The 26703-nt window shown below is 31.4% G+C and overlaps 1 protein-coding gene across 1 annotated transcript; it reads right to left on the bottom strand.

Moving 5' to 3' along the window:
* Positions 1–2111: 2111 nt before the first annotated feature.
* LOC131850604 (uncharacterized) lies at positions 2112–2576 on the bottom strand (the record flags this gene model as incomplete). The annotated part of the gene is made up of 1 exon (XM_059200899.1): positions 2112–2576. A coding segment is annotated over one exon (465 nt), but the record flags the coding sequence as incomplete, so codon positions are not given.
* Positions 2577–26703: the final 24127 nt, after the last annotated feature.

A 26703-nucleotide genomic window follows, 5' to 3' on the forward strand; every position in this document is an offset into this window, starting at 1 on the left:
TTCTGTATTATATAAATAAAAATAAGTAACGTTATCTGTTACAACACACAGCGAAAACCCTATCAACTTATTCTGTAAACTATAATTTAAAAACATTTAAAATTATTTTTTTAAATTTTAATAAAAATTTAATTATATGTATAATTTCAGTGCACTTCTCATCATGAGGAAATGTAATTACGAATAATTGGAAGAAGAATTTGGTTACATTCAATTAGTAGATAATTTGATTCTGCTATAATTAACTTAATTTATATTTAAAAGTGAGTATCCATTAATGAAATTATTCTATCAGTATGTTTAAAATTTTCACTCATTTGGCACGTGATACGTGAAGGTAGGGAAAAAATTTTATTATAAAATTTTTTCGTTCGTAAGCGGCTAACTTTCAAATTAATGATTTTTGAATTTCATAACCCTATTATATTAATATTAATGGTAGCCTAGTCTGAAAGAGTTGTTTTCCATAACATTACCAAATTAGCTATCTAACAATATTTCATAATACATTAGTGTAATGTACGTTTTGGAATAGAAATATTAAACAAAAAATCCAAGAAATTCAAATATCAATTATTATCTTCCAAGAAGTTTAAATATTAATAACGAAGAAAATAATTCATTTGATATAGTAAGTAAATTAATATAATTTTCTTGTAATAACGCATTGAATATGACTATAAGGGAATTAGGGACAAAAATTAAGAGAGTTACCTACAAATGAATAAAACAGATCAATGTAATTTGTATTTCAAATTAATAGTTTTTCATTGCATATGCATATGAGAGTATATACGGTACTTACATCAAGATATTAATAAAAAAAAGACTGGACCTATTTTGACGGGACATTCACTGGAGAGATATCGAATGTTATAAGGCGTAACTTAACCTATGTTAATTTTATTATTGATTTTTTTTATTGAAATTATAAAATCCACGTGGACAAAGCTGATATTTGAATAAAATAAATTCAATATTAAAATTAATTTACACATTTCAGAATAAATTCCACGAACAAAACTACTTTTGATCTCTCATAATGGAATGTCAACAGAATTTCATTATGCACAGACACAATAGTGCAATCAAACGGATTCTGGGAATACTTGAATAAAAACTCGTATAGAATAAATTTGAATGTATTAAAATAAAAAATCTGTATTAAATTAATGTCTGCATTGTTTTATACGCTACAAAAGAAAACCTTATGTTTGTACATTTAATTAAAATACCCTATTTTATATGTATAATATAACGCTAGCTCTTTAAAATAGATAACCAGTAACGTTTATCACAAAGGTATCATTACATATTTATTCATATGTTATGTAATTTGTTTCCTAACTTTTAATCATTTTTACAAATTCTATACCCTTTTTTATGGATATAACTATTATTCTAGACACATAAAGTCTACACGACAGTTACTTTTGTGTTACACGATGTCTTTGCCATCATTAAAATATAACCAGTTTTTAATGATTCCTTCCTTCTTCAAAAGAGTTTGTTTCAGTGTTAGTGAAATACTCGTTATCTCAACATTACTACGGGTTTCATTTTGTAAGAAAATGTAGTAAGTTGCAAATGTTATTTTCATTTATAAAATACATGCGAAGTTATCAAAGTATGGATGCAATTATATACAAATATACTAAAACTCAACTACTACTGTCGCACAGTGTCCGGAGGAATAAGACGTCATTCCTCATATCCTGAAATTATACTGCTTTTTTTTTAAACATAACATCGAACAATTTATAAATTGTTCGATGTTATGTTTAAAAGCTGTATAAGCTGCAAATTAGAAACTTATTTATTCATAAATAATAATCATTTGAAACCTTTTTTGCTTATTTTTATATACAATTAGGAGTTAATACAGAATACAAAAAATAATAATATTCCTGGATTCAGCATCTAGTTTCAGTTTCATTTAGTTTCCAGCAAAGCAGAACATGTGTTATGGTAGTGATAGATACATTTATTTGTAGATAATAATTTTTCGAAATGCATACATAATAAACATAGAAAACACCCAGATCAATATAAACAATCATGCTCATGAAATACACGAATACGACTTTACATTGTGCGACATAATAAATAAATTAAAACAGTTCAGGCTCCCTAAAGGAAATAGCATACAGCTGTGTACAATCGTTGAAAACTTTCGCTTTCTTACAAATATCGTGATCCAAATTCATAGCATTTATATTTTGCGCGCACGTATCTCCCACGTCCGATATCAAAATCCTCGGATCATATTTATGGATAGCCTGCACCCGTCGGTAGTAATTCTTCAAGTTGATATATCCATCGTTGCTCATGATGCCGAACTTCTTTAATACACAGTGTAATATACAGGGTATATCATTCCTTTCGATCCTCAGTGGGTATTTGTAGAGGTTTCTCGGGTACATTTCTCTTAGACATTCGTTTGTGGCTTTATCGCTGGTCTTGTCTCTGGCGTATAGAATTGATATTGAAGGCTCAGAATCTAAGGTGTCTGAGAAGAATTTATGCCTGAATCCGTCAGCTAGTGCTACAGATAATGTAATGATCATCAGTTCTGAAATCAGTTGGTGTTGTAGGAAGAGTTAATTTTTTAATTTTTTTTATAGCATAGGGGGGAGCTTAAAGCTCATCTGATGGTGAGTGATTTAATTGTTTGCATTAATTAAATAAAGGATAGATACAGTATGTTTGATACTTAAGTTCGTGACAATGGCTGCAACCTAATCGAAACGTCGAGAGAAGCACATTATAGTAAATAAGGATTTACCATAACATTATTCGTGTTAAGACTCAACTAATTATATTAATACGGTGTTTATTATCTCTTTTTTAATTTTAAAGTTTCAGTGTTTTTTTCTATAGTTTCACTTTTCAGAGATTAATAAGTGAAATTTAATAGTCTGTTCACTATTGGTGGTACATATTGATATGACAGTTTGTGTTATAAAAATATGTCATTATTATATATTTTTTATATATAAGGAAATCGAAGTTAAAACGGTTATTGGACGCAGAATTAATACAATTCAAGGCTTTATTGCTTATTTGTGTACAAATATAATATATATAAAATATATATATACATTATACATATATATATATATAATGCTAATATATATTTATGCATTAGAAAATAGAGTCCTATTATTATTGTTGTATGTAGAAGTAAAGATAAATTGCTGTAAAGAGTAGAAACTTAATATCTTCGATCTAGAGGGGAATATTTTATTTATTTTTCTTATCATTATTTTTCTATAAAAATATATTACATTTCAGTATTTAAATATTTTAAAACCTGTTAACATTTGTAAAATGAATCACGCCTATTTTTATTTTCAATCAAAACTTTATTAAAAAAGTTTATTCGATATTTTAATTTAATAAGAAGAGGACAACCTATTTAAGTAACCTTCAAATATTAGCTGGTCGCTGTTTTGCGAATGTAATTTATAAAATAATTAGAAGAATTATCTATTATCAGTTTTTATATCTGAAATATACATATAATGTAACGTCATTTTATGATTATATAAATGAAAATATAATTTAAAGTAAAAAAATATTTTTGTATTCGAAATAATAGTGGTTATTATGTATTCATTAAAATTAAATTTGTGTAGGTAAAGTAAATGATGTGTAAAAAATTACTATTCCGGACTTGAAGAGTCCAAAGGTCAGTTGAATTTAGGCATCAAAATACTTTGTCTGTCTTTTTTATATTTACATTATGGCTTTGTGATAATGGAAACACTGATAACATAGTAAATAAATTGTAACATATTTTAGCTACAGATCTGTACACTTTAAATGAATCTTTGGACATAAAATAAAAGTATGAAAAATGTATATATCCGAATGGTCATTAACAGTAGCTGGTAACGACCACTTTTTAAACGAAATTAACACGTCCTTATTTTACTTATATGTTTCTAAATAAAATCAAAAATCATTTATTTGTGTAGGCCATTATAGCCGCTTATGAACGTCAAGATTTTTGCATTTATATTTTTTTCTCTACCGTCCATTTCAGTATACACATTCAATGGAGAAGAACTGCCAAGAAACTTAACTGAATTTCAGTTAAGTCAGTTCAATTAAGTTTATTAACATTGTATAGGTGTCTATTTCTTTTATGAAAACATTAAATGAAATCCCGTGCATGAACAGCTAAATCTGCGAAACAAGCTGTGCCGGCGACTTCGTCTGCGAGACCGGAACATATCGATTGACCGAGATAGAAAGTATCCGCCCTACGGCCGTGACCATTACTTACTACCTACATATGTACATAGCAAAAATGACGATTTGCTTGAGGCAATAAAAGTCCGAGGAATACTGTAGCGAACTCACTGATGCATTTACATGTTGTACATAACAAAGCAAAAATTACTATTTACTTGAATTTAAAAGAGGCTAATATATAAACTGTGTGAACTCCTTGATGCATTTTTTTATTGTTATTAAATATTATAATTAAATTTTTTTCAAATATTGTTTTGTAAAAATCTTTCCATTGTCTTCTTATCACTTTTTAGGTATATTAGATAGCTCCGCTTCATTTGTAGAAGTAGGTATAGAGTTTTATAGAGAAAATTGAAATATGTGACTAGTACGGCAGCGATATATATACAAAAATTATGATGACTAACGATAAATTGTTACAAAAAAGAATTAAAAAAAAATAATATAAAATTTAAAAACAACGTAAAAATGTATCAAGAATTTCGAGACACAAATAAACAAAATGTTTTAGATGTTTACAACATTAGTGAGATTTTCGCCTGCAAAATAAAACATTCTCGAAATTTTTGACGGAAAATGTTGATGAGTATTTTCAAGCGATTACAAAAAAAAGGAACTCATCTGTAATGTATTTCTATTGCTTATACGTTTATGAAAAACGATTTTGATGATTCTCTTTATAATAATCCATATTTCAACTCATATTAATTACATATTCATTTTATTGTTATCAAACTCTGTTTTACATAAGACCAAAACACAAAATCATTTTCGTTCTTTTTAATATGAAAATACAAAACTTTTTTAGCTTAAGCAAGCAAGCATACAACCAATCTGAAGTTAAACCATAGCGGCATCAAATTAATGTTCTCGAAATAAAATAATTATTGTTGATAAAATTATTATTGAAAAGAGCAACACACAAGTTTCTTGCTCATTCTTCTTGTGATGAATCTGCATTCCGAATGAGTGGTAGAATCAAAATATGACTATTCAAAAGTGCTTGTAATGAGTTTATTTGAATAAAGATTATTTCTATTTCTATTTCTATTGAAATTTTTGGATAAAATTCATGAATTATTAATAATAGTATAAAAAAGCATTACCGTAGTAATTATCTCAATGAACTTACTTTCCATTTTATTTCAGCGATTACTCACACAGTTTTCAGAGAATTAAACATTATTGTACACCTGAATAATGCGACTGAAATTCCAATATTGGACTGATCTGTTGTATTTCGCTTTACTGAACCTGAAATACTTTTGTTTGGGAATTTGCTGAATGTTTTATACACTGGCTGCTTTATGCTGTACAATCGGCTATTGTTCAGCGAACGATAAGATTACAAAAATTCGAGTTACGTATGCGTATTTGAGCGAAATACGAATATTTTCGCAGGTGTTTTAGGAAAGTTTAGAAGTGGAAATTGATTGCGTAGTTATACTTTTTTTATGTAACAGGATTGGTAAATAAGCTGATGGGCCACCTGATGATAAGTGGGGACCTTCAGGTGTAGCAGGGATTGTTATATATGGGGTAATTATTAAATCACGCGATCTCCCTTGAAAACCACTGTGATTAATTAGTTCCTAAAAGTGAACCGGCCAAGATGGATAACTGACTTGACTGTATCCTCATCTTATTATACTTCACAGTCTCTCTAGCGTATACCGATAGTGGATATAAAACCACAAAAAATAAGAAACCCTTTCATGCGTTGGTATTCTGGAGGACTAAGGTGTGATGAAGGCACCGATCATATCAGAATGATTCTGTTGTCAATCGACAGAGTTCATTCTTACAGTAGTTCAATGTATGAAAATCGTTCTTTTGGTTTAGAGAAGAAATGTAGTTGAAGGTATTGAAGGAAGGTAGATATACCTGATGAGTGAGAGGTATCGAGGGTTTTGTGAGGAAAAATACGGAGATACTTAAAATGAAATTTATACGACAGCGATATATAATATATTGTTACGAAAAAGAATATGTCAAAAAATAATGATTAGAAAATCTATAAATATTATAAAAATCCATCAAAGAGTTTTCAACAGTGGTTTCATATATAACAAAATCTCAAATTATACACTCCATTAATAAAAGAGTATAATTTAATATTATAAATGAATATAAATTAATTTTCCGTTTCATGTCTACTAATAAATTTATATTTTGCTTTGATTTCCACGCGCGGTTCAATTGATAGATTAATTATTATGAGATGCCCTGGAGGCATTCATAATGGAAGCTGTTAAGAGTGCTACCGTAGCGAAGTATCGGAAATTTACAATTTCCATTAATATTTCATCATTTTTTCATCAACGCCGCTGATTGAAAAGTCATTAATTGTGTCTATTTTATCATTATTAATTTTATATCCTTATTAGCGATTTATTTGTAATAGAAATAAACACTAGATTTTAGTACAGACGACCAACAGGGAATGAAGAAAAGAAACTAAAAAAGAAAGAATGAAGAATTATTCTACGGTAATTTTACTGCTTTCTTCCAAAATTGTAAATATGTGCAACGTAGTTGAAATGTCGCAAACGGTAAATTATTTACTTTATTTACCATGTATTCGTTTTTATTCTTCCACCATAAAATAACATGAAATTATACAAAAGTTATATAATATAACAAATATCTTAAATTAAATGTTTCTTATTATGATTATGCTTATTATCTACTACTGTTTGTGTGTGTATGTTCAGTATTAGTATTAGTAATAAAATATAATATATCACTGCCCCATTGGAGCTGCTTAAATGGTGGTATATTTTTTTATGATATGCACTGATTGCGCCGAAGTGGATGTCTACGATGTCACTATATTTGTTCACTTACCATCTGGGTCTAAGTTTGATTGTCATTTCAATTATAAAAATAAGAGGTGGGCTCCTTAAAATGTTCCAATAATTGCAGAGTGGTAATGTATGTAGACAGAAGCGGGAGTGAAATAATAATTAAAACCAAGGGGCGCGGCTGACAGTTTGTTTACGGTAATTTGCGATGTCGATCGTCGAGGTTAAGCAACGTTGTATAAAGTTATTTTTGGATGTAAGGTGGGTGGATGTAAGATATGTAATAGTTTTTAAGTCAAATTAGAAATGCGAAACATTTGTATTTTGCGGTGGTGTAGTCACGTAAATTATTTAAGTGAAGTAAATAAATTAAACAAAACTTTTTTTTACTAAATGTGTAATAATAAATGTTGGGAGTTGGGTTTCTACTCGGGGCCGTGGCATTTTGCCGACTTGTCAACCTGTAGTTACGCCACTGCTCGGTCCACCTCTTTACTTCCAATAGTCGCGGGTTCGATTCCTTACACGGTGCAAACATTTGTATTCAAATATGATTGTTTGTACCGATTTTGGTGTTTTCTATGTGTAATATGTGTGTATTTACAAAAAATGTATCTAAGTATTTATATCAACAGTATTTGCCTGTCTTGAATCTTGAAGGTTGACTATCTTTGAACGGATCTTAATGAAGTTTGGGCGAAACTAGATTGTGTCACTTCGACAGGGGCTATGTTTTATCTAAAGAAATAAGACGTAGTAGCGGTTTAGATCTAGTTTAGAATAAACAAATGTATTTCTTAAATAGAACTCACAACAAAATCTCTAGACTGAGAATTACCACATTTTATCTCCGTATCGGGTTTTTTTTAGACCGAACTAATGCAGAAACAAATATATTTGCACAAAGCTGCATTATCTTATTCTACTTACCGTATTATACGTGCATGCTTTGCTAAAGGCTATATATTTTAATGTGTTTTTTTTTGTGGATGATAATGGAATGGTGCACCCGCCTGCGCTAACGGTTTACGCTGGCAGGGCACCAGTGGAGGATGATAAGATGAGCATGAGGTCAGGTCAGTTAGCCCATCGTGACAAATTCACCAGGAATTTAACACGATGGTTTCCAGGTCGTCACGTGGAGGTCGACCTGACATGGTACATTACTAGCAATGGGGTGATCAACTCCTCGCTACCCTCGGTGGTCTAGCGGTCTAGCACACCGCTTTACGACCGATGGTCGCGGGTTCAATTCCTCGGACGGCACAAACATTTGTATTCATGAGTATGATTGTTTGTATTGGTCTGGATGTTTTCTATGTATAATATGTATGTATTTACGAAAAAAAAATTACCTATGTATTTGTAGAAGTTATCTAGTACCCATAACACAAGCTTTAGCTAGCTTAACTTGGGTCTAGATGGCGGTGTGTGAATTGTACTGAGATTATTATTATTATTATTACTAACAATCCCATTACCCCCACATTTTTTAGTATGTTAGGATGAAGTTTCTCAGGTAGATTTCATATTCGTCCGTCTGTTTGTTATTTAAAACTTTAAGAGACAACATTTGAACGGATCCTAATAAAATTTGGCTTAAAAGTAGATATACACAGACAATGTTCTATTTAAAGAAAAGCGTAGTCGCAGTATAAAACTATAATAGTTTTGAATAAACAAACGTATTTTTCAAATATCTAGACTAAGAATTACAACATTTTATCTCCGTATCGGGTTTCTTTAGACCGAACTAATGCAGAAACAAATATATTTGTACATTATCTTATTCTACATTACCGTATTATACGTGCATGCTTTGCTAAAGGCATACATTAGAGTGTGTTAGGATGAAGCTTCTCAGGCAGATTTCATATTCGTAATCTCATAATCCTAATGGTATCCTTACGGTAAATGCACAGGAGTCGAGTTCTTCGAAATTGTAAGTCGGCGAGTTGATTAACTGGGAAATGTTGATCTCCGTTACAAATAACATACATATACATATACATTACTTCCGATGATCGCGGGTTCGATTTCTTGCTCGTTAGAAACATTTGTATTCAAGAGTTTAATAGTATCTGGGTGTTTTCTATGTCTATTATATATGTATTTACAAAATAAATCTAAGTATTACCTGCTCTTACCGTAGGACTAGATGACGTTATGTTAATTGTCCCGGGTTATTATTAATATGTATAGCAAATAACTTGATGGCCCGTCAGATGGTAACAGTCACATCACGAAACAATACCATAGACCCGTGGCCTACGTCTGTATCCTATTATTTTAATGACTTATCTCACCTTTCATCCGAAATATTTTACAAAGCAAGCTAGCTTGGACGGCTGAACTAGGCAATACGAAGGTAGCCCACGCATATAACTTTATAAAGTCTAATACATTATTTGTATTAAAGCCGAGTGTGTTAAATACGCACGTACTAACATATGACGTTTTTAACACACTTGATTTTAAATAAACTCAACGACGATACAAAGGTAGCCCACGCAGACGATTTAATACATTATTTGTAATAAAGCCGAGTGTGTTAAATACGCACGTACTAACATATGACGTTTTTAACACACTTGATTTTAAATAAACTCAACGACGATACAAAGGTAGCCCACGCAGACGATTTAATACATTATTTGTAATAAAGCCGAGTGTGTTAAATACGCACGTACGAACATATGACGTTTTTAACACACTTGATTTTAAATAAACTCAACGACGATACAAAGGTAGCCCACGCAGACGATTTAATACATTATTTGTAATAAAGCCGAGTGTGTTAAATACGCACGTACTAACATATGACGTTTTTTGATACACTTGATTTTAAATAAACTCAACAATAAAATTGTGATGCACACTGTTATTTTCCCGCCGTTTTACTTTTTTAAATCAGGGCGCTGCCTTCCGGCCAGCGCCGCGCGACGGATAGTTTGAAATTTGAAATTTAGCAAATAGTGCGGTTGTGGAATATAACTTCATTATTTGCTTTTATAACGCACGCATATTTTATAAGCTGCTTTAAATATCGAAAACCGGTGAAATTGTATCCTCTTTACGAGCAATTTGTTGAAAAGATATAATGATACTAATGGAATATTGAATGGCACTAAAAATAAGTAATAAACAAACGACTCGTCATAAAACGAATTGTTTCGTACGAAACTTCTTTGTGAGTACAAGTTTTTATTTTATAGCCAATAGTTTGGACATTAAAATGTTATGTATTGATATTATGTCGATCATAAATATAAAAGTTCAATTCAGAATTGAGATAAATAGCAACGATCTCGCAATTTCTGTATCGTTATGTTAAATGAATAGCTATGAAGAACTGTTAAACAAAACTTAGAGTGTGTTATTTTCATTGAAACAATTTTGACAGCGAAAGATATTATATTATTTGAGGTGGAATAGATAATATATCCCTGAACCATTCACACATCGCCATTTAGTACCAAGATAGATATTATTCCTTATATAAGTCTTAAGATATTATTATTGTTGTTATGTGGGTATTACTTATTATTACCATTAAGTATTTGCTGTCTAAGATGTATTTTGGTTTGTAAGTGTAGACATGATAGTGAAATAACTAACTAAAATTTGCAATTTTCAAGAATGGCACTATATGATATCATATAGTAAAGCTTGATTTTTTTTAAAGTAAATTATATTGTGGTTTGAGTGGTTATTTCTATCCTCATAACACAATTAATTTACTTACAAGGTTATGTTATATCTAAAAAAATATATAAAAGATAATTTATTTGTACAAATGTAGCTATAAATGTAATAAATTTGTGTGTGTGTGTGTGTTTGTTGATAAAAAGTTTATTACAACACTGTTTAATAACTGCCTGTTTATATCATATAAACAGGCAGTTGTTAAACAGTGTTTAGAGAGGACTCATCTCTAAATGTATATCTCTCTCTATCTCTATCTCGAAATTTTTTATGTATAACTACTAATTTTACTATTAGTATTAACCCATAGAGATATAATAGAGATAGATAATAGGTTGGATTATAATATTATAATACTTTTAGAGATATAGACAGAGAATTTTCTATCCACATATACTTATAGAGACAATTCCTTTCTATGTGTATACATTTCTAATTATTTTCTGCAACTACATACTATATATAACTACCTACTTTACTATTAGTAGTCACCTGTAGTTTGGATTATGTAATACTGTATATGACTTTACATACAACGTAAGGTATCACGTAACTATAAACAAGATGGATGATGCATCCATCCATATTCCTTAGACTATGATTTCTCATGGGGCCACATCCTTGCCTTTACAATATTTTTCATCAAATTGAAACTTATACGTGCAACTCTTTCGTCTATGCAATACCTTACATGAAAGAAAGTATAGTTTAAAAAAATAAAACAAATAATCCACATTATTATTATTAATAGGTGAAGAACATATCTGTCCTAATCGTATTATGTAGAAATTTTATATATATAATATACTAGCTATTTCCGCGACTTCGTCCGCGTGGAATGTAACTTAATCAATTTAAAATAAAAGATTTTTATAAAACAAAAGTAGCCTAAGTTACTCCTTATTACATCAGCTACCTGCCAAAAAAAGTCTCGGAACAAACAGACAGACTGCCAGACAGACTAAAATTGTAAAAAATGTTATTTTGGTGTATGTACCGTATTTATATTCATATACATGATATAAAAAAAAGTTATTTTGAATATTACTAACAGGCACTTCAATTTTGTTTATATGTATAGATTTAACTTACTAATATTATAAATGCGAAACTTTGTAAGTATGGATGGATAGATGGGTGGATGTTTATTACTCTTTCACGCAAAAACTACTGAACGAATTTTGATGGAACTTTACAGTAACGTATCTTAGACATCAAAATAAGATAGCCTATTTTCATGCGGGAAAAATCGCGAGGACAGCTAGTATAAATATCAAGTAAACGCTTTATCCAACATCTAATCAATATTCATTGTTTATATTCAGAATGAATAAGCAATGTTGATTTTAACTTAGTAAAACTTAAAAATAATTTTGTTCAATTCTCGACTATTAGTAATATAAAATATTCGTATTATACCATCTTCTGCTTTTTTAATAGAATAATTTCAAATTTAAGTTCATTACTTCACAATTTAAGATTCACGCTCTTCTTTAAATTTTCCACGATTTTCCATCAATCTCTTTATTTATTGATACGATACGACTCCAACTTTTTCTTTGATCTACTTGATCTGATATTGATGTGTTTTGGTTTTCCTCTTTCCCTTTTTACTTTTATTTTTCCTTCGATAATATTATTCATGTTCGTCTTGTCATATTAATGCCTCAACATTTGACCCCTCCTATTCTTAATAATATTTATGATCTATTTCTTTTCTTTAACTCTTTACAGTACTTTTTTATTTCTTATTTTAATTTTTTTTTAATTCATAATTACGGTATAATTAGTTGATATGTAACAAAGCTTACAATTAATTACATGGTAAATATACAATAAAAAAAAACCTACAAGTTAATTGCTATGATTGTCCCGTATCGTACCCGGCTTAAAGGTTCCCATAACGCTCGCAGCATTTCCACGTTGAATTGCTAGGGAAATCCTTTGCGCCAGATACAATCCGGAACGTCGATCATGGCCTCTGTCGATAATGCGCCGCCCCAACTCGCTTATAAATACTTTTGCCTTCGCCGCCCCACCCCCCTGTAGTTTCGAAAGCCCTGTAGTTTCTTATTTTATCTTTCCATCTTTCTCTAACACCACATTTCAACAATTTCTAATTTGTTCCTTTCTTTTTTGAATCAATGTCAACGTATCACAGGCACGCAAGACTATATATACACACCAGATGTAGGTCTTGTTAAGTCGTATCCGAGAGGACTTTGATATGTTAGCTCAAAGATGTTTTGTATCGTTAAACGCTTTTTTTGCAATAGCTATTCTAGTGTTAATATCTCTAGTACATCTGGAGCCACTAGTAATCAAATTACCTGAATATTTAAATGTGTCTACATTTTCAAGTTGTATTTCTTTAATTTTTGTACCGATTTTATTAAGAAGTTTATGTTTTTCTACTGTCTTTGTCTCAGTTTCCTTGGTATTAATGACTATATGTTTTAAAAGTTAATTAAGAAGGTTAAATTGTTAACGAATGTAAAGCGTGGAGTTAATTTAATTTGTCTAAATGCAAATGGTACTTCACTCCACTAAAGCGATTACTGTCTCACTCAGGTCACGTAAAGTTGAAAATTATTCAGTTCTAACCAAATGACGATTGAATAATTTTAAAATGAATTTTGCTTAAGCAGAAAAGGAATCAAATAAACAATGTTATGGTAGTTTATGTTTACTTTAATAATAAGAAAACAAACTTCTTTTAATATCTATTAATACTATTAAAGTTTTAATAAATAAATATTATTTAAATTACATATGAAGGTACACGATATTACGGAAACGAACGATAAATCTTTTATCTCAAAACTATCTAGTATAGGGTGAAGTAGGGGCACAAACTTTCATTTGTGCAAACTAAATCTTCGATAAAAGCTAGTGTGACTTCGACTACTTTCATTAGTAATGAAACTTTTCAGATAAAAAGTATACTAAATCTGTCTTTTACCATAAATCTTCTGAATTTAATTCAAACACTCGTTCAGCCATTTAGTTATTAATACTTTGGAATTTATAACATCGTATGGCGTTGGCGTTACCTTGTGTCAGCATAGGTACCTAAATATTGCTACTGATCGTTTAATCATCACTTAATAGTTGTTGTATAATGAATAATATGACTCTTCTAATCAAACAGAATCCTCTACAGGGCTGTCTTGCAGTACTTACTGATCTCTCAGTTGTGGTGCTTGTAGTGGTGCGATATCTTATGAAACATGTATCTGTAGTTACAATGTTCAGTCCTAATAAAATTATTATTATAAAAAGTAAATACGAAATTTTCATTTTCATATTCGAAAGCATAAACCGGACATACGGTCGTCCGGGACACTTAATAAAGTTATTATTTATAATTAACTAGCTACTGTACATGTATTGTATATATGAACTTTCCTCTTGAGTCACTCTATCTATTAAAAAACCGCTTCAAAATCTGTTGCGTAGCTTTAAAGATTTAAAAATACATAGGGACGGATAGACAGTGACAGCGACTTTGTTTTGTACTATGTAATAATGATAATTTTAATAAAGTTATTGTTACGAAAAAAAATATTAATGTATGCCTAAAGTCTGCAGGAATATAACTAACTATATTACGAGTACTTTAAGAAAAAATCTTGACAGAGGTATTCGGACAAAATCTTCTGTTAGGAATTAGTTTCAGGATGCCTCTTAGCTTCATTTGTACAATACAAATTTAGTTTCGAGCCTTTTTCAGCCTTTTTAATAGCCATATATCCAGATTTTTTATGTTTCCACCTTGCTGCAATTTAATCTGTATACCTGAAAAACCATTATTTAATCACTTAATAAATATAAAAGCTCTTCAAAAAACACTTAAGATTCATATCTCATTACCTTAAGTGTTTTTTTGGATTATGTTATGTTATTTAATTATTATATATTAAGAAAATAACAGAGGGTGTTATTTATCAAATATGTTTCTCTCAGATGTTATGAAATAATATCTGGAAAACGGCAGTGTTTCTTAAAAGAAAGTTTAATTAAAAATGTTAATAGCATTTTTTATAAATACGTACATATTTTATTTATTCAAAAGTAGTTTTTTTTTTATTTTGTAACATACAAATACCTACTATAAAGTTGATTATAAATTGGACTCTGCACTAGGCGAATTTCTATCGCAGGAGTTCACAAAAGAATTGCCAGATATTAATAACTATTACAGATTTGCGAGTAGAGCAGATTTGACATATCATAACAGCCTGCAATATCTTAAAATATCTTCATTCGTCTAGTACGAATGAAGATATTTTACTTTGATTTCATAAAAACATTCCAGATGAATTGTACATTACAAAACAAGAAAATGCTACAAAACAATGATAACATAATTTCTGAGTAAAATTGTTATTGAAAAAACTAAGGTAAATAAATTGACAATAGATATTTTTTTAACAAAATTAAATAAGAAGAATATACATACATAATTTATTACCTTATGCCTAATGGAGATATTAATAATACTCTAATTAATACAGTGTATTTTCATGGTTGGCTGTTTACATTTTTTCTGTCACAGTTTATATCATTCAAAAGATCGACTTGTTAACTAGATAACGAATAATTCTATATTCTAAACTTTAAACGAACCAGAAAATTATTTTATATTGATTATATACATAAAACAAGTTCTATTCTCACTAAATTTAATACTAACCACGCAAACTCGTTTGTATCCCACAAATCCATTACAATATACTGAATGACGTTCACAATCACATGTTGTATCTGTGTTTAATATACAAAATGTACAATAATTGAAGTACACAAAACTGTGTTCGAATGTCAATGTAAAAGTGATTAGTACGCGCGTAATAATGTGCGTAAACGTTAGTATGTTGACAAATAATTATATATAACTAGCTACCCGACCTGGCTTCGTACGGGTATACATGTATTATACATATATACATACATATACCTTCTTTTTGAATCATTATCTATTGCTAAAAGCTTCTATTCTTATTAAAATCCGTTGCGTAGTTAAAAAGATCTAAACGAACAGATAGCGGAAGCGACTTCAATTTATGCTATGTAAATATTATATTTAAGTTTCGAACGGATGTACATGTATTATATATAACTATATAAACTTTCCTCCTACTCTATCTGTTGCTTAAAGCTGCATTAAATCCATTGCGTAGTTTAAAAGATCTAAGCGAACAAACAGCGGAGGCGACTTATCTCATACTATGTAAAGATTTTATTTAAGTACAAACAAAATATATAATCTTTAACTGAAATTTGTGATGAATTTGGTTGTTTTTTATATTATATTTAATTGCATTTTTATGATGTATGATAAGTAAATATATCATGCTTGAAGATATTGAAACCTGCACGTGCAACTGTGCAAGTCATTTCATTATGGAATATTTAACATAAAAAAAATCTAATAGTTTAAAGAAATAAAACAAATAATCGATATAATTAATATTAATAGGTGAAGAAAATACATTGTTCTTATTTTAATCAAATTAAAGAAATAATCTTTACTCAAATAAACTTTTTTAATAGTTAAATTTTCTATTCCATCGCTCCAATTTCCAAATTTTCTATCAAACGCAGACTCATCACAAGAAGAACTAAAATGCAACTTGTGTGTTGTTCTTCTATGTTTCTAGTTCACACTTCGCCTAACAAATTGGGACAACAGTTTTGAATATGTATAAAAAATCTGTTGTTACGTACAAACCCGTTATTGATGGATATATATATTTTTTTTAATTTAAACTCTTTATTGCACCAGACAAAGAAAACAAACAAAATGATATATTACAAAAACTGATACAAAAGGCGGTCTTATCGCTAAGCAATCTCTTCCAGACTACCAGTAAAGAAAGTAACATTAAGATAAGAAAATAGTAGGTGGTGCACGTAATGAACATAAATATAATATTGTAAATTTCATAATATTAAATATAGCTACTATTAATGATAATCTATTTGTACCTATAGTATTTTTTGTAGCATAGGGGCAAACTTGCTTGCAGCATATGTGATGGTAAGTGATTACCACCGCTCATTAGCAGCCGTAATACCACAGGAATTGCAGATGAGTTACAGATCTTTTAAGAATGAATAAGCTTTCTAAAGAAAATCTCTATATATATAATTTTGATAAACATTAATGAACAGATCATTTGAAAAATTACGTCTTACAACCTCTAGTCCAAATGTCTAACTATGATGTAACTAAACGCACATAAATTAGTTTTGGTGCTTGACCCGAGGTTGTGTATGCATCAACGATTGTCCCATTGATTTGTCTATCTATCTGTTTATCGTAACAGGCTCAAGGCTTAGAATACTCAGTGCCGTATGAGAGGCACCGTGACTGTCACTTGATGGCGTGATGGCCGTCATTCTTTTTAAGTAAATAAAAAATATAATTGTTGTGGTGGGGTTCTTTTTTGTTGAGATGTGTTAAATAATATATACGTTTGCAGCAGAATAATTCTATTGTCCCTTTTTATAATTTTCTTTTACAACAATGTCAATCAGTATTTTTGACAACAACTATTATTAAAATCGTAATCGGTGAGGAGGACACCTAACATCCTCCCGCAGACATAAAGTACTCATCAGATAGCTTATAGTAAATGAGCTTCTAGAAGGTAAAGCCTCTGAAAGGGGCGTACGAAAACATCAAAGTTCGTCTTAATCTTGGCTACTCTGGCTATCCCTTCCATTATTGTATTGTCCTTTTTTATAATTCTCTTTTACAAACAATATCAATCAGTATTTTTGACAACAACTATTATTAAAATCGTAATCGGTGAGGAGGCCGTATATACACCTAACATTAATAATAATGTCTATTAATCTAAATTTGACGAGTATTTCAGCGCGGTTCATCGAGGTTACTTGTGACCCGAGAACAGGTAACTATTTAGCCCAGAGGTTAAGTATGGCCATCCAAAGAGGCAATGCTGCCAGTATCAATGGTACGCTGCCTCGATCTGCCAAGTTGGATTACAATAATTGTATATTGGCTATACTATGTTGCTTTTATCTAAATATAATTACTTTTATGAATAATATTATTTTCAAATTTATTCACATAATAATATTACTGACGGTAGATTTGACATATCATTAGAGTCTGTAATAGACTTAGATGAATAAAGATAAGCATTCTCAGCCAACTGAAACAGACCTTTCTACAAACACAGTCAAGAAAACCGTAAACCACAGCACTGTGTCTGCTAACCACGACGTTGGCAAAATCACCGACCTCATTTGGTGGAAGCCATTTAAATTAAAAGAAGAAGAAGAATAAAGATATTTTGAATTTGAATTATATTTAAAATAATTCATACAAAATACGTTTTAAAACAAATTATTTCTAAAAGTTAAATATGTAGGAGTACTCCCTCCACACGAGTTATTTTTTGTAGATACGCTAATACGAACATTATGCGGTCATATTGACAGGTGAAGCGTGAAGGACGTCGTTTATGTGGAAATCCGTTGTCGCTCGCAATAACATAGGTAATCTGAAATTATTATAATATTCGGCTGTATATTTTTAAATCGAGAAACGGCAGTAGAATCCGCCTTCGCTACATTCAAACTCACTCTTTTACTATCAAATATGGAATAATGATCACGGGTATATATTATTATTTATACATATTTATTTATATGTATAAATAATAATAACATGTAATATTCAAATTCAAATTCAAATTCAAAAATCATTTATTCATGTAGGACATTTTAGCCGCTTATGAACGTCAAATTTTTACATTATAATTTTATTTTTTCCCTACCGTCCAGTTCGGTATATAGATCCAATTGAGAAGAACTGGCAAGAAACTCAATTGAATAACTTTTTTTTTTAAAGCCACTTTATTTACAATGTATTTTTATATAGGTGTCTATGTCTAACATTAAACGAAAATTCAGTGCATGAACAACTATTGCCATGCACACTCGTCATTCAAGTAATCGTTTAGTGAGTAATAGGCTTTGCTCAGTAAATATGATTTAACAGATGTTTTGAATTTATTTAAGGGTAATTCCAACAAATCCTTTGGTATCTTATATATATTTCCATGATCATTATTCCAATTGGAGTATCTGTTTGTAATATTGAAATAATCGTTTTTTACTACACACATATGAATATAAATACGGTACACGATACACCAAAATAATATGTTTTATAATTTTTGTCTGTCTGTCTGTTTGTTCCGGCTACGCTCAGAAATGGCTGGACTGATTTTGACGGGACTTTTACTGGCAGGTAGCTGATGTAATAAGGAGTAACATACGCTACTTTTATTTTAAAAACCAAATAAACTAATTAACTTTTTTTGTTAAATTCCACGCGGATGAAGTCGGGGGTACAGCTAGTATTTTTATACAATTCAAATTGCAAACAGGCTGATGGTCAACGTAATAAAAAAATACAATGATACATAAATTGTATATTTATTTAATACAGGCTACTAATGTTTCATATTATAGTGTTTTACTACAAATACATACGAAATAATATTATAAATATAAATTGTCTCTGTGGTCACGGCCCTGACGACCATAATCTGCCACAATAGCGCCGACACCACACTCTTCGGCCAATAGTCCTCCTTCATGAAGGTGTGCAGCATGTTGTTGGGGACCCGTGCTATATATGCCTTGAAACTCGCGTTGTGAATCGTCACTCTCAATGTCAGATTACTCCTGGTTTGTGTATAGTCGACAATGTTTTGCTCCTTGGTGGCGTAGTGCACGCGAGGTACATTGCCATGGCTAGTATAGCACGCAACAGGAAGTTGGGTCCAGAGGATGTAGTGTCATAATGGTTCAGATTGGGCCACTTTGAGTGCCTCTTCTTCTGTATCATGACGAAGCTGTCATCATCACGGTTGCCAGTGTTAGCAACGGTACGAGCCATGTTCGATGCCGCAATTGGCACATATGACATATTATGCCTCTGTACCCTGTAATTTATCTTATAAATTAAAAAAGTAACTACCCTATCTCATCTTCTAAGTCGAAACATCTTCATAACATTATAATCACGAAAGTTTGTGAGTATGGATGTTTGATATTCTTTCACGCAAAAACTAATAAACGGATTTTGATGAAACTTTACAGTAATATAGGTATACATCAGAATAACACAGAGGCTACAGATTTCATGCGGGTAAAACTACAGACAGAGTTAGTAGCTTATAAAGAAGTTGATTAGCAGTAGATATAAGTTAGCTACACGTAGACGATTTTATAGATTCTATTATTGTAAAAATACCTAATGCCAATACCTAAAGCTGTATACAAATTCTTTTGCTTATCAATAGAAACATGACGTTAAGTGATCTCAATTTGTTTGTAGGTAGGATAAGCTTATCGTAGCCTCCTCATTATTTCTACGTAACGGATTTTGTGAGGTAACCAAGGCTTATATGAGGCCGTAAATATAACTTAAAAGAAAATGTGATCCCGCCCTTGTTATGTGAAAATATATGGTCATAATACCCACCAGAAACATCAAGAGCTTGAGTGTAATGAAAATCGGAGATTCTTAGCTTTTTTACGACATTTAATTTATTAAATTTGTGCTTATAACCTTCTTTTTTTCAGGCTACTCTAATGCTGTTGGCAGCAGCTCGGCCTTTACTTTTACAGTTTCACCTGACGATAGGGGGCGAGTGTAGACGGCAGTCCAAATCCGTGGATTTTATAGAGCGGCTCAAGCTGGATACACAAATATATGGAGCGGCTGAAGACCAATTTCCGCCTGACAGATATGAACCTCGACTCAGGCCGTCATAATTTCGATTCCCGTTTGAATTGGACGGAGGATCCATCGGAGGGGATGTCGTATGAGTAATTCCATCGTTAGCGGAAATTTAAATTTGAATGTTTAACTGTTGACGTTTTGTCTCTGGTTCGCTAAAACCGAGACGTTGGAAATCGCTATGGTTAATTACAGGCTATTATGAATTCATGCTCACCTTGTTATCCTCTACTGATGTTCAGAGAGCATATACATATTAATAAATAAAAAAAAAACACTCATCGTCACCAATATGCGAATGTCCGCATGCATGATGGAAAACTAGTTGACTAGTAACCAGTTTTCCATCCTGCATATATATGCTAGTCTGTAAGGTATACACAACACAGGCCAATATTGTTAGATGAATAATATTAAATTGCCTGAATTAAAATAAATAACCCGTTTGTAATAACCCATTGGCTACTTTAATTCCTCGTATACTCACCATTATCATCAATCATTTTGTGCATGGTTTTAATACACCAGTAATTCTGTTTATTCTCACATAAATTTCAATATTGCACGTCCCAGTCTAAGCTACTTTCGGAAACTGCTGAAACGATTTAAATAATTTATAGTAAAGCCTTGCAGAGTAGGTTTAGGGTTGCCGGTTGTATGAGTTTCTTTGTATGAGATATATAACATTTTTATTCAATGGTATGACAATATTATGAGGAACATTTTCGTATAATTGTATAATTGATTTTGACCCGGATGGAAAATGAGTAATATTTCACTTTTGTATATCTTGGTACAATATATAATTTTCTTATTATTCAAAGTACAGACATGGGTCGTTTACGATTCATATTTATAAAGTAAACATACCATATGTGTAATGAGTATATATAAAACTATTATTACACTTATAATATATAATAATGTATATATGACCTGATGGCAATTGGTAATCATCGCCTATATCTATGAATAATATATAGTACCATAGACATCAACATCACGCCATCACGTGACGCCCGTGACACCACTAAGTATCTCCTAGGTTGTTGTCTCCTATCCTAAAATTTCATTGCCTAATCTCGACCCTTGAATGGAAATATAGCATATAAAGGAAGCTATTCGGCGTCGATGAGACCTCGTCTATGAGTAGGACTGACGTACCCAGGTTTCACAACTTTTCAAACTATCTAGTCTACCTCGGTACTTTCTGTTCTATAGACGGGAATAGCCTACCTATACCCGTTAACATATGTAACAGAAAGTACCGACTGAGGTAGCATGTAATAATGTAGTAAGGTAGTACAGTATACAGAGGAGCTATTTAGCGTCTGGAGTAGGTAGGACTGACGTATCTACGCATATAACTTTTAGACTATCTAGTCTAGCTCAATACTTTTTGTTTTGATGATGAGAATGGCCTACCTATTCCCGTTAACATAACAGAAAGTACCGACTAAGGTAGCATGTAATAATGTAGTAAGGTAGTACAATATACAGAGAAGCTATTTAGTGTCTGGAGTAGGTAGGACTGACGTATCTACGCATACAACTTTTAGACTATCTAGTCTACCTCAATACTTTTTGTTTTGATGATGAAAATGGCCTACCTATTCCCGTTAACATAACAGAAAGTACCGACTAAGGTAGCATGTAGTAATATAGTAAGGTAGTACAGTATACAGAGCAGCTATTTAGCGTCTGGAGTAGGTAGGACTGACGGACCTAAGCATACAACTTTTAGACTATCAGTCTACCTCGGTACTTTTTGTTTTGTTGACGGGAATAGGTAGAATTAAGGTAGTATGTAGTAAGGCAGTATAGTCCACCTCGATCGTTTCTACGATGTACAGAGTTAAAACATTTTTGTTAGTTGGTAACCCTGATAAAGTTCCACGTATGTGGCTGCCATTCACACGGATTAGTCTTAGTTTCCAAAGGTTGACGAGAAGCGTAGGTTGAAGTGGTCTACGAGTACTACAATTTAGAAATGACCAAGTATTTCAATTCAATTCATTATATGTTACGTTCTCTTCTATATTAATAATTTCGTCAAGGGGTATGGTAGATTCGAACGAAACCTTATGTGAATAACAAAACATAAAAAAATATTAATTTCGAGTCGACAACGTATATACGCAAAATTCGGATTATGGAGTATTACGTTAAATTCTAATGACACTGACAAACAAACCGCAGTCGCCATCTTTTCATTTCACTAGCATTTTCTTCGGTTTTAAACCTGAAAGTTTCGGGTTTAAACCTGAAATTGGCCGATTGCTAGATAAATTTGGCAATTTTTTTTATTAATTTGTTTTACGGCTCTGGCTACAAATTCCTTTTAGCCCAACTTAAAGTTTTACAAAAAATAAAAATTATTTGTATAAAAACTTTTGCACTTTTTATTTACTATATTTATTAAACACAATGAACGAAGCTTTACAAATCTATGCCTTGCTTACTTTTAATATTCCATGAGAACCGATGACTACAGAAATATCTACCCACATTTCATCCGAGCAGCCGGGTTTTCATCTAGTATAATAATAATCTTCGACAATTTATACAGCGCCATCTAGTCCCGAGCTGAGCTTGATTTATTGATAGGTAGATAAGAGTTTTTATTAGTTTCTTAGTACATGCATCAAGTTTAATTCATAGTATAAGTAGTATACAATACATTTATTTTATTATATTTATATGTTTTGTATGCAATACAAATACATTAATTATAAGCATAATAGTATACAATACAGAATATTTAAAGCAATGCAACAGAATATAGGTAAACCTATCCCAAATTATGAGTACTAAACAGAGGCAACATTTTTGGTATTTAAAAATCCATTAGTTTTTTTATTAATTACCAAAAATACATTTTTTTATATACTTAGAGAATAAAACCTGTATTAGTAAGATAAAGCTGTGTGCTGAGCTGCTAGATTACCGAGGCTGTTAATCTTTTTATGTAAGCTAGCTGTACGCGCGACTTCGTCCGCGTAGAATTTAACTTTATTTTCCTAAAATAATAGATCATTTTGTTACTCCTTATTACATCCGCTATCTGCCAATAAAACTCCTGTCAAAATCGGCCCAGCCATTTCAGAGATTATCCGGAAGAAACAAACATACAAAAATTGTTATGTTGGTATATGTACTGTATTTATATTCATATGCATGTATTATAGTAAAAACTGTTATTTCAATATTACAAACAGACACTCCAATTTTATTTATATGTATAGATGAGTGGCAAATAAGCTGACTGTCTACCCGATACCGATACTGCTGTACCTGGGTCACATAATGTGGAACGAAAATACAATCTTCTGTAATTTTCATTCATGGAAAAATACAGGGTTGCCGAAGACCAGGCAGACGCAGTACTTCGTAGTTGAAAAATCTCAGGCAGTGGTTTAGGATGAGCACCAGGACCATTTATGGGACCGCCGTGGACAAAATAGAGATCGCCATAATTTTTTTTATACCACAGGGGATAAACGAGCATGCGGCTCACCTGATGGTAAGTGATTACCGCCGCCCATGAGCACCCGCAACACCAAGGAAATTGCAACTACGTTGTCCGCCTTTTAAAAACGAATAAGCTCTTTTCTTGAAGGTTTCAATATTGTATCGGTTCCGTAATACCATTGCTGGACCGCACTGTGGAGGACCGCCATTCATCCAGATGATCAGGAAGGTATTTTATAATGATCGCCAACCTCCGATAGAAGATGGCATCTACAGAAGAATGATCTACCAGATGGTACATGGTATCTCGTTGTCATGTGAAGCCTATGATGATGTGCTGCAGTTCCGGAGCATTAGGATTTCATATCTCTAAACATGGAATTTCACTGACTTATTTCAACTAAAACACAGCTTACGAAGCAAGCTACATGCCAACTAATATTTGTGAGATTAAGGATCTTTAAAAAAATGTAAGTAACGTATTGTAATTTATGCATATCACAAATAATGTCTTCTTACAACAAAAATTAAACACCAAGTAGAAAGGGAAAGGAAAAGTAAGTAGGTACGTGGGAATACTGTGCAACATGTCACAACAACCTAATTATATGTTGTGGCAGCTAAAGTACGGAACCCATCTCAGTATTTGTCGCGGACTCGCAAAGGAAACAGGAAAAAGCTTGAATAAAATACCGACATCGTCGCTTGGAAGGATGTACAGAAAAAATCCTTCTTTTAGGTAATATAACTGACAAGATTAAAAAAAATGTTTCTCTATTACTAGCGGTCTAGTGGCTTAGTATGCACAACTAATCTAATCCAGAACTAGAACTAATATAGGCTAAACCACATTACTTCCGATATCGGGTTCGATTCTCGCACGAAACGAACATTGGTATTTATGAGTATGATTTATTGTATTTGGCTGGGTGTATTTGTGTATATTACTGTTATTTATGTACACATCACATGTATAGAAAATAATATAAGATAAAATAAAATCTTATAAAAAAATTAACGTGTTAAAACGTTAGTTACCATACTCCTCCGAAACGGCTTGACCGATTTTTATGAAATTTTATATGCATATTCAGAAGGTTTTTTCATACCTCTAAGGGTTGCCCACCCCCAACACTTATTTTTTGTACATTTTTTTAAATATTTTGTAGTGATATTAATAAATACATACAACCCTAAATTTTTACCCTTCTATCACCAACCCCTATTTTTTAATAGCAATTTTAATTTATATGTCAATGTTTTTGCATTTGCAACGTTTGCGGGCTAAGTTAGTATTAATATAGACTTTGAGGTCACCACAATCACTTAATTTGCCACGGTAGCGGCGGGACGCAATTCCCTTCGGCCAGTAGTGTTCCCTCATGAAGGTGGACAGCACGTAGGTGAGGGACCTGGGCCACGAATTATTTATTTATACTTCTGCTGAGAATTTATATAAAACATAATATAATGTACATATATTATATTATATTATATTATATTATATTATATTATATTATATTATATTATATTATATTATATTATATTATATTATATTATATTATATTATATTATATTATATTATATTATATTATATTATATTATATTATATTATATGTCAGTCATTAAGAAAGACTAGAAATACAAGAAGTACAGTTATTACACGTAAAACTTTAAACTTAACACTTTCGTTCATCCCCTTAATGGCTCAACATTCAGATCCATACAAAATGACAGTTCTTATGATAGATTTATAAACTTTACCCTTTAGTTTCAAGGGCATTCAGGTGTCGCATATCGTTCCCGAGACCTGTCACCATTTCATTCATCCAGCATTAATTCTGTGCCTTACATCATGGTCTATGTCGGCATTGTTCTGAATAATTGAACCGAGGTACTCAAAATCGGAGCAGACTTGAAGCATTATACAATTTAGGTTGATATTTCTAATACCTTCTACACAATAAATATAAATCGTATTCTCGAAAACAATTATACTGATTGCTGGATTGGTATCAAAGGAAGCTAATTACTATAACAGATAGTGTCTTGTTTCTTTTGTATACAAACGTGCTTTGTTTGAACGTGTATCGGAGTGCAATCATTTCAACGTTTGATGTAGAGTTGAATGGAGCTTTATGTTAACGCTACTACAGTACTTTTTCTATTAACAAGTTATTTGTGTCCACAGCGTTAATATTTGCAATATCACTAATTTCTTATTGCGAACTAGTAATTGTTCAATACGTTTTTTTTTTCAAATACTCATTCCGACTGTCTTTAACAATTTTGCACAAAATAACGACTGACTTAGATCTATATATTTATTAATTTTGTTTTGTTTGGGGTATTTTTAGATATTATACATATAGTATTGCAATCATCTATTCATTGATTTCTAACAGCTTACCTCTAGATTTCCTGCAATATGTAACAGTGACCCTGGTTACCACTCCGATCGATTCCCAGTCCGATTCAAATGGAGATCGAAATTACGATAGCCTTTGCCTAATATCGAAACCCTAGCGGTGCCCTCAGACTAAAATAGTATTCGTCAGGCAAGCAGGCTCCAATAAATCCTTCCGTGGGTATGGAGTGCCATCTGCACTCGCTCTCTAACGTTCAGTAAAGCTGTAAAGACCAGCAGCGGCCAAGAGCATTAGAATTAAAAAA

The sequence above is a fragment of the Achroia grisella genome, unplaced genomic scaffold (genome assembly GCF_030625045.1).
Source record: "Achroia grisella isolate CSIRO2021 unplaced genomic scaffold, CSIRO_AGI_Agris_v1 utg777, whole genome shotgun sequence".
In the NCBI taxonomy this organism is placed as follows: domain Eukaryota; kingdom Metazoa; phylum Arthropoda; class Insecta; order Lepidoptera; family Pyralidae; genus Achroia; species Achroia grisella.